Source organism: Protobothrops mucrosquamatus, unplaced genomic scaffold (assembly GCF_001527695.2).
Source record: "Protobothrops mucrosquamatus isolate PMUCROS unplaced genomic scaffold, P.Mucros_1.0 scaffold149, whole genome shotgun sequence".
In the NCBI taxonomy this organism is placed as follows: Eukaryota; Metazoa; Chordata; class Lepidosauria; order Squamata; family Viperidae; genus Protobothrops; species Protobothrops mucrosquamatus.
Window position 1 is genome coordinate 464,706 of NW_015386514.1, and position 10,847 is coordinate 475,552.

Sequence of the window (10,847 nt, forward strand, 5' to 3'; positions counted from 1 at the left end):
ATCATCCCTTACTTGTTTCAAAAAATTCCCATTTTCCATAAAAGAAGCAGTTTTTTTATCAATTCGCCATCTCTCTTGAATTTGTCTATACACAAGCCAAGAAAAGTCTGGATACTTCCGTCTCAAAACATCTATTGATTTGAGGCACCATTCACCACTACCACTCAAATATAGCAGATCTTTATAAGATGGCGCCTCCTTCCTCTCTCCCTTCTGAGCTCTTTCCACAGTGTAGTAAGAATGCACCCCCCTCCAATCCCTTCCTTGTACCCTTAAAGACACAGGAATCAAGTGCAAAGCAAGAAAGGCTCACAAAATAAAGAAACACATAAACTCTGTTTTTTTTTCTTTAAGCTGCCTTAGGCGTGTCACAATGTTGCTCCCGAGACTGAAAGGCTCCGGCAATTGCGAGAAACTTTAGCCTTAAATTAAGCTGTTTATCTTCAAAGAAAACTTTCTAAAAGTCATAGACAGACTCAAGATAAGGGGGTAAAACTAATTACATTTGTTTAAAGGGATTCAACCTACGGAAGTCAATACTTTGGACTCATTGCTAGCCTAAAATACAGACTAAAATATTCCAATACCCAAAGCACACAAACCGAGCCTGTGAATTAGAAACGCTGTAAAAACTGTACAAAGATGCTTATGGTAACCCAATCAAGCTGCCAGCTGATCCAGAACTAAATAAACCCACCTCCTTTCCAACATGCCGGCTTTTCATTTCATCAGCACTGATTGCATTCTCCTGGCTGGAAAAAATGAACCAGGGGACCTTTTCTTCCAGCAACAGCTGCTTCTTCTTCTCTGTCCCTGTTTCCTCCCTACCTGCTGAGTTCGCCTTCTCTTTCCCTATTGTCTTTTTTTCCTTTCCCACCCAAACCACCTCATGTTATAGCCTCTCCTCTCCTCCGCCTCTCTTTTCTTCAGTTCACCTCCAGCTCTGTGCTGCTTCGGGAAGCGCTAATTAGCTGGAGCCCTGCCGGCTCCTGGGGCTTCTGCTGAGCCCAGACAGTCCTGCAGCTGCAGCTGCCTCTCCTTCAGGCTTGGGTTGCTTGGGCTCATTCCCCTCCCCCGCTACACTTCTCTAGGACGGTCGCATACCGTGGCAAAATACCATACGTAGTACGCGTACCACCGGTTGAAAAACCCTGATGTAGAGGTTAATGTACTATACTAGGAAGATGCTACCAAGATGTCCACCTTAGTCATTAATTAGTCACTCTGCCTAATTTTCCTTACCATGTCAGCTTGCTGTTGTGGGGATAAAATGATAAAATGAAGGGAGATATCCATGTAAGACAATTTGAGTTCTTGGAGAAAAGGCAAGATAACAAATAAGTAAAATATTATAAGTAATAATTGTTGAAGCATAGTCACATTTACCTGCAGAACTATTGAGGCATGATTATACTGGATTGGAATCCCCCCTTCTATAGTATTTGGCAGGAATCACATGGAGGATTTTGGTGCCCAAATGAACTGCATTTATACAGAATAGAAACTGGCCCAGATGAATGAAGTATAATTTAGGCTGGCTGGGGAATTCTGGGAGTTGAAGTCCACAAGTCTTAAAGTGGCCAAGTTTGAGGACCCCTGTTATAACCCAAGAGATCTTTGAATCAATAGAGTTAGTAGTGTTTGCAGAGAGGGAAGAAGTTTTATTTATTGTACTTATTTATGTAAAACAATTACATAAACAAGTACAGGTAGTTCTTGACTTACAATCATTCGTTTAGTGAACATTGGAAGTTACAATGGCACTGAAAAAAAGTGACATATAACCATTTTTCACACTTACGACTTGCAGCATCCCCTCATACCTAAGCAAACTCTGGATGCTTGGCAACTGGCTCCTATTTATGACGGTTGCTGTGTCCCAGGTCATGTGATCCCCTTTTGAGACCTTCTGACAAGCAAAATCAGCGGGGAAGCCAGATTCACTTTACAGCCCTGTTACTGACTGAACAACAGCAGTGATTCATTTTACAACTGTAGCAAGAAAGGTCATAAAATGGGACAGAACTCAATTCTCTTGCTTAGCATCAGAAAATTTGGGCTTAATTATGGTTGTAAGTTGAGGACTATCACTAAAACTATAGCAGATCAGGGGGCACTGGGTATTCTGTAAGTATTCTACTATTAAAACCATCATCCTCTTCTAACAAAAGACAAGGGTGAGACTAATGCGAAGAAGTTAGAAGTTTAGTTGTCTCCAATCAGCTGGTTAACACAGAAGATTGTGGGAGCATATTTTTATCCATTAGATCTGAAATTGAGGATGGGATAACTAGAACCAGCAGTATCTAGCACTGATGATGTTACCTAGTGTGGGTAATGAAATGTCTGCAAGAAAACAACCAAGCTCAGGAAGCACCAAGGACCCTTCATTTCAACCCTGAGCTACAAATATTCTCCTTTATTGGAACCAGAACCATTTAAGATAAACCTGCTAAGGAAAGTTTGACTGGGCACTTTAATAGCTTTTGCTCCCTTTCCTGCCCTTGTAAATCTTTATTTCTTTGCTCAGCCTGTTTACAGGTTAATGATTTCTAGCTTTCGTATGCAGATTTCAACCTGATGTACTTTGTGTACTTAACCTGTATCTTAACATGTTTCCTTCATTGCTCTTCTTGAAATACAAGAATAAATGCTTTTATTCTTGCGCTCCAAAACCACCTAAGCTTAGTAAACTTGGTTAAAGGGAAAAACCGGAGTCTTTTACTTAAAAGCTTAATCCTGGGGAGTGGGGACTTCCTCTCCTGTTCCCTCCAGATTCCAAGTGAGAGGGGACACTTCCCCTTTCAAGGATAAGGGTAGTGGTGTAGCCATCTGCTTAGGGGGAACTCTTTCACTGGGGGAATAGCATCTCCTATCAGACAGCTTGAAACACGAAAGAGGGTCAGATTGGGAAGTGTTTGAAAGAAATCTGGCAGGCATATGTGGATGTTAGGAACATACATCTTCCCTGCTAAAACCCCTCATTAAAAATATTATTTACAATGTTTAGTAGCAAGCAATATTCTATCTCAATAGAAAACAATATATGTAGCTCAGAGTTGAATTATGGAGTTCTTGACACTCTCTGAGTTTGGTTGTTTGCTTACATTTCATTTCCTGAATAGATAATGTCATCAGTGCTAGTCTGTGTGGTTTGCTCCCTGTTTATACCTAGTAGCTTACCCTGCTAGTATCAGTGAAGATTCTCAATCATCCAGGCAGATATGCCGGAAGGTTGAATCGTTGCAGCTGGACTAGATTTTAATAATGATATAAAATTTAACTCCAGTTGCAATGATTTAACCTTCAGATAACTTCAGACGACCTTCAGTTACCCTGCTAGTGTTCCAGGAAGGAGAAAACTACACCTCCACCAACAACGATGTGCAATCTTCCTTGCCAACTTCTCCCTTGACTTTCTTGGTGGGAAGTGAGCAGATGGGTTGTAAATATTGATCACATGAGTGTTGGACCATCATAAGAGCAAGCTGATTGCCAAGAGCCTCACACTATGGACATGCCGCAATGGCCTGAACTTCAAGGACTGGTCATAAGTCCCACTCATTCGTTGCCTTCACATTTTGAACAATTGTTGAATGAGTGGTCTTTAACTGAGAGTCACCCGTAAAACAGTTTTATACACATGAAATTTGGTAACAAACGATGGAGTTTGTACAGAGGCATTTCTAAGCACAAGGGCGGCATTAAAATCTCAGAACAGATATGGCTAGGTATACTTGGATTCTTCTTTACCCTTACAACATTGTTACCTTTCTTTCGTCCCCAATGGAATGCAGAAAATATTGTCCCAAAATATTAATAATGACAAGAACAGCAGATTTCGGTAACATTCCTGTTTGTGCTTTGGATTCTGTGCAATTTTTCCTTGATTAGGGCCACACGTCAAAAGGAAGGCAGAGTCAGACAAAAATTAAGTTGGATTTAGTTTAGTTGATAAATATAATTATATAGTGATTAAGGCACCAAGCCAGAAAGCTGGAGACAGTGCGTTTTAATCTCACCTTGGCCATGAAAACCAATTAAGTCACTTTGAGCCAGTAACACAGTTTCAGCCCAACTTACCTCTCAGGGTGGTTTTGTGGGGATAATAGGAGGCATGTGTTGAATAGGTTTGCCATCTTGGGTTATTTGTAAAAAAATAATAAAGATGGGATACAGATAAAAGTTATGTTCCATGTATTGAATAATTAAATTTCATTATCTGTCACATTAACCCTTACAGTGCAACAGTACTTACTGGAGAGCTTCTAGGGGTTACACCCAAGGCTTTGGCAGCAGGTTGGAAAGCTTATGGTCTTCTGATTTATAATGTAGAAGGAAAACTCATTCTTGTTGCTCAGTTACCATTTACGTACATAGAGTAATCTAAAAATACCAAAATTGCCTAAAAAAAGAGATGGAGCAGAATAAAAAAATTAACAGTTCAAGTCAGTTCTTATTCCCAGTAGCTCTACAGGTTCACACACAAAAAGGGCCCAGCCTAATCATTAGAAAACATCAGTTTGTTAGCTCAAATTGGATATCTCTATCCAGGCACTCATTTTCTGGTTCCCTGGAAGCAACTCCTATTATCCATGAGTTGCCAGTTGTCCTGAAGTGCAGGTCAAAGAAAAGGTTGGAGTTAAACTAAAAACTTGTATTGGTTGATTAGATACTTTTGCTTAATGTCCTTTTGGGCAAGTGAATGTGTTCTGTTACACAACAAGATAATAGATCCAAGGAAAGTTCTTGTCAAGAGTTCATGGGTTTTTGAGAAAGACATCTTTTTTGAACAGCAATCAAGGTTTGTTGGCTTATGTGGGTTATGGTTGTTATGGTCAAACAGGATTACGTTGTTATGGTCAAACAGGATTATCAAACATCACCCTTTGCCTTCATAAAATAAAAAGAACAAATGTATTTGTATTGACAGCTTAGTACACAGAAAACTATTACAGAACTCTTATTTTTCTAAAGTAAATTGTATCTGTTTCTAATCATTTGTTCAAGAATCCATGCTAATTTATATTACTTCAAGAAACTACTTAATTGTACCTCTCCTGCATAAGACTGGTCAATATTTTAGTAAATCCTAAATCCTCTTAGTCATCGTTATTATGAGAATTTAATATTAGAGTTGTGAGGAATTACGTTTTCAATGAAGGAAATAAGGCAGAACTAAGTTCATTCTGACTGAAGACTAATACTCTAATATTGGTTTAATTACAAAAACTTGTAAATGAATTTGGCTGAGTACAAAATTGTGCCACACTATATTTGTTTAGTCATTGATTATTACATAAAGTACAGTTAGCTCATTCATATAGCATGTTAAGCAAACACTAATAAACGTCATTATGGCTTAATGGAGTCATGCTAAGTTCCTCACCCTTCCTTCCCTTTCAGAAATATATCTCTTGACTAATGTGCTCGCCTGATTTTATATCAAAATCAGTATATCAGTAATGCTGTGTAATGAGTTTGTAAAGCAATATACTACAAATGTGTCAATCAAACAATTAACTGAACTTTGTTGCCTTTTACATGATATAGATTAACCCATATAAGTAAAAGCATTCCTCTTATAATACTAAACTATGGACTTGCTAGCTCAGAATGGTAATTCTGCAGAATATTGTATCTTGTGAACACATCCTCTTTGCTCCTATTTGAATTTTCCCACTAATATGAGCAGCTAAGCAAACCAGAAATAGAATATATGAAGTATATCTGATTGAACTGTGGAGACCTTAGTGCTCTCTAAGCTTGGTTGTTTGCTTGCAGATGTTTCATTACTCAGTTAGGTAACATCTACTGACTGTGGGGTTTGCTTACTAGCACTGATGATGTCATCTAGTCAGTAATGAAATGACCCTAAGCCAGGGGTAGGCAACCCAAAACACTCAAAGAGCCACGTGGACCCACTGAAAACAAAACACTGGGAGCCGCAAAACCCTTTTGATATCTAAAATGAAGATAGCACTGCATATATATATCCTTTTTTACTGGATAATTTATTGGATCAATCTCAAATAACAAGGCCTTCCTAGTTTACTATCTGGTTTGTTTGGGAACAGTAAGCTACAAACTCTAGCCTTGATAATACATCTAGCGCTAGCCAAACTTCCCTGCCCTTCAGATCTCATCATCTAACAGTCTGAATGGGCTTTGACTGCTTGGTTGGATAAAGAAAGTCCTAGTCTACCACATTTAAAGAGTACCAGGATAGGAAGGATTAAGGCCAGTTTCTGATTTGTATCCACTACAAATTTCAATAATCTGTACACTAATCTATATTGTATTCAGAAACTTTAAACAAAGTACTAGTGCACACATCACATTAGGCTGTTAAAAAAAATCACTTTGGATGTGGTTTATCCATATACTTAGAAACCCCCAGAATGTAAAAATAGACTCAACGTATAGGTTTTTAGTCATAGCAATGAACTACAGATTGGAAAATATGCTCACAGTAATGTGAGATTTCACTTAACTATGTATTTACAATATTTTATATTGTACTGTCACTGTAATGCTTTGCAGCATACAGACTTTGTATCATCTGTTTTGTACTGCATCCTTATCTTAGTGACTCACAAAACTCGAAAGGTTGCGTGAAGAGCTTATTTATTACTAATGAAAGGGCTAGCGGATGCATTTTCAGCTTAGCTAAATGTGGCAGACCCCTAGAAAAAGTGCATATTGAAAAGCATTTAAAGGAAAACGATGTCTGCTCTCATGTGCATATTCAAAGAGGCATTTTGCGGTGAAGCAAGGAACAATGGATGCAATAATTTAATGGAACAAAAGAAATTAGAAATACATAAAAGGAAATCATAGACAAGAATATCATAAGATACCCTAGCAGGGAGGGTACCTTTGTTTTTATGGATTGCTGAGCAGCCTAGTTGTTGTATGTGAGATAGGCAGCCACATAAGTCCTATAAATAAATAAATGGATGAAAAGAACGCAACTAGGACTTTAGGCATTTCTTAAAGTAAGGACAAGCTGTATCTGCAGATATTATCAAGCCTTTAGAGATATAAATATGTAAAGAGTCAGTTTGGTGTAATGGTTGAGATGCTGGGCAAGAAAACAGGACACTTGAGTTCTAGGCTTCTTTTAAGCATGAATGCAGGTTGGGTGACTTGGGCCAGTCACTCCTTCTCAGCCTAGCCCACTCACAGGTTCGTTGAAAAATAGGCAGATGCATTCACCACTTTGAGTTGACCACAATATACTTTTATAAAAGCAAACTAAAATAATAATAACAATATGAACTGAAGCTATGTGAAAAAGACTATCTGAAATAGAATTGCTGCTCAAGACTTTCCATATATGCAGCCAAGATACTGGACAAATATATCACCCTTACAAACAATAGGGGATAAATAGTGAAAACTGGGGGAATCAAGATGCCCTATGGAATTCCAAAACATCTGGAGGGCCACTTGAACGCTATTAGCATTGGCAAAATCACTTGACAAGTGGATAAAAATGTCAGATGCTATCTAAATATATGGCTGACTGTGTCACTAACCATAATAATAGAAAAAAACATGGGTATAGTCAGAGAAAAGGGAATTGGGAATAATTCTCACTATAGATTTCTGAGCAGAAGTAAGTGGATCACCTTGGGGAAAATAAGGATACAGTACAGGTGGGGGATTATGAAAATACATAGCAGACTTTTAGCCAAGTCACATGAATTTTTCTGATATAGTATTAGAAGCAGAGCATGACTTCTCCAATGAAATGGCCAGGTGCTCTGCAAACAGCTCAGGAAACTGGCCTCTGTAGTCTGCTAGAGACTTTGTCATTGTTTTTTGAGATATTTTGGGTAGGGTTTTAAAAATTAGCCCTATTTTGAGGAACTGACCATTATTTAAATGTATTATTTGATCAAAGCATGATCTTTTCCAACTAAATTGATCATCTTAGCTTTGAATCACTATCACTAAATCTAGTTTTTCTATTAGCAGATTTGACTACAGCACCTAGTAACAAAACAGTAGTTTCATATTCATCCGAACTTGGATAAATTTGAGTAATCATTTCTTTCTTGACTTTTTAACTTTCCAGATCAAAACCTATTTCTTCGCCAGTGATCATCCAATTTGGACATGCAGAGACTCTTCAGCCACTTCTCGCACTCATGGGCTATTTTAAAGACAAAGTGCCTCTTAATGCCAGCAACTATCACAGTCAGTCAAAACGCAAGTTCCGTAGTGGCCGTATCGTCCCTTATGCTGCCAATTTGTTATTTGTGCTTTATCATTGTGATCAAGCTAGATCTCCTAAAGATGAGTATAAGGTTCAGATTCTTTTGAATGAAAAGCTCCTGCCCTTTACCTACTCAGGGAAAACAGTTTCTTTGTACACCAAACTGAAAAACTATTACAAATATTTCCTTCAGAATTGTGAGTTTGCAGAAGTGTGCAATATCAAGAAAAATGGTACTACCATTAATTCGTTATAAAGAGACATTGTAAAAAAGATCACCAATGTTTCAGCATATGCATATTTTAGGCAAATCGTAATGTTTTTGCTATTAAGACTGGTGTATTGCAGATGCTGCAGTGTTTTAAAAAGTCCTTAAATGTATATTTGCAATTTCTAAAAATGGCATCAAACCTGAAGCCTGAAAAAAGGCATACTTCCAAAGCTTGAAACAAACTGCTCTTTTCATGAAAAATAACTCTCCCTTTCCTAAATCAGAAATGATTGAAAAGTAATGACATAGTGTTTAGCACTCAGCTTACTCCATTGCACTGGCTGTGATTACTGTGATTAATGATGATGAAAAATGGCTGCTGGAATGCTAACTTGTAAAAAAAGGTGGATTTCAACAAGTATTTCTTACCTTCAATTCCAAGGTTCTTTCACATATTCCTGTCAATCTCAGGGGAATTTTGCAGCCATGTGAATTGTCTAAATATTTATTTCTCTGTATCACATTTTAGAGGTTTGGCATACATTTGGACAGCAAAGTGGTAACTGATCATTCCATGATTCAGTCATTTATTTTTAATGGTAGACTTTGTCTAGTAATAATGTTCATCTTCTAGGACCAGAAAAAGAGGGCTTGTGAACTTTGGACAAAGGCCATTTCAACTTTGGACAAAGGCCATTCCAGTTTTGGTATTTAACTATTCCAACTGCCTTCTTCTGTATTCATATTGAAGGTGAAGAATTAGTGGGTTTTGTTCAGAATCCAAAAAAGATAAAGTCATTCTGTACAGCAGGTGGTCTTTTCAAAACCTGAAAAATTGCCTGAAATTTAATCTATTTTGGGTGTGAAAGAGAGGGCTTAAACAATGAGAATGGGAGTGCGAGATCTTTGGGAAGTAAACGTCCACCATTCTAACTCCGAAACATCATTTCAAACCAATCTCACACTTTTGAAATGAAGGCCATTTTGCTTCTGTATCTCTGCAGTTCAATCTCATAATTTTGGGGGGACAAATACAAGTTATTAAGACTGCCTGCAGTCCAAGGGCGGTTAGCTGCCAACTGCTGTTTATAGGGTAGGTTATATTACAAGTTATAAAGATTTGTATAACTTGTATATGGTGCTTTTGTGAAATTTCTCATTAATCTTTAAAAGGTATGTCTTCTCACTGTGTAAATAAATATTTTTCAAACTTGACAACTTTAAAATGAGTGGATTTCAACGCCCAGAATTCCCATCCAGTATGCTGGATTCATTTTATCAAGAAGATATTTTTAAATTCTTCTTTTGAATCATATGTGAACAACAGATGCTACCTTAAAATCATGTGTTTTAAGAAACACGGCTATATATATATAAGATCAGACATCCAAAGCAAGGGGTTTCTTGTTTAAGCATAAATCAGATTAGAGTTAATTTTAAATCAGTTTATACATTTTAAGAAAAGCAATTTGAATTAAGTGGATTAAATTAGAAGATGCCTTACAATAGACTTTGAAGAAAGGGATTTTAAACTTGCTTTTAGTTGTAAGGTTTTTAATGAAAGTAATTAAAGGAAATGAATCTGCAATGATGGCTCTATTGATCAAGATGGAAGGAAAGAGAAGAGGATGACACAGCAAGGTGGATAGACTTACAGTAGTGATGAGTGCTCTGCTGCAAGATTGAAAGAACCAGGTTGGAGAAAAACTTGTTTCTGTGGTTGCTAAGAACTGACATTAACTTGAAGTCTGTTTGAGAATAACATTGATCATTAAACCTACTAGTACAATTAAAATCATTATTATAGGCAAAAGACTCATAGCTGCTTTGATTTTAGAACCGTTCGTTCCTTTTGTGGTCTTCCGTTAAATGGAATACAGCATGTGTGTTAAATATGTTACTGAATATAAACTGGATAAGGCTTCAAGAGGTGTGTAATTCTCTTCTTGCAATTCAGCTTTTTCTTTTGCAAATCCTTGTTAAACAAGATAACTCATCATATGACTTAAGTTCATTGTCATTTGACAGTATATTATATTGGCAGTATATTAAAGACTTTTATATTAAGGTTTAGCCATGTGAGGGAAATGTTATGATGGATCAAGAAGTTCAAGTATAGCTAAGATTGTGAAGCAGTCAGTTATGCAAGTTAAATTCAAACAGGTTTAATTACTATTTTCTGTTTAATCTGCTTTGTGTGTGAATTTGATGCAGATTAAAGGTGAAGATGGATGCCAGGACACACATTGGCAATAAAAAAAGACAGAGTGTGGGAAGACAGCAGATTTCATGCAGGGACTTAGTGAATGGGATTCACTAAGCCTTTCTCTCTGCAAGAGAGCTCCTATTCCCATTCACTCATGAAAAATAAACTCAGTTGAGGATAATTATTGGTAAGAGAGAAAGGACTTC

The 10,847-nt window shown here is 37.3% G+C and overlaps 1 protein-coding gene across 1 annotated transcript in view; it reads left to right on the forward strand.

The window, feature by feature from the left end:
• Positions 1–10,248, forward strand: part of MINPP1 (multiple inositol-polyphosphate phosphatase 1) — a 39,836-nt gene extending 29,588 nt beyond the window's left edge. Inside the window, exon 5 of the mRNA XM_029283601.1 lies at positions 8,084–10,248. Coding sequence (XP_029139434.1) covers positions 8,084–8,480 — 397 coding nt within the window. The 3' untranslated portion in view covers positions 8,481–10,248. The remainder of the gene's footprint in view (positions 1–8,083) is intronic.
• Positions 10,249–10,847: the final 599 nt, after the last annotated feature.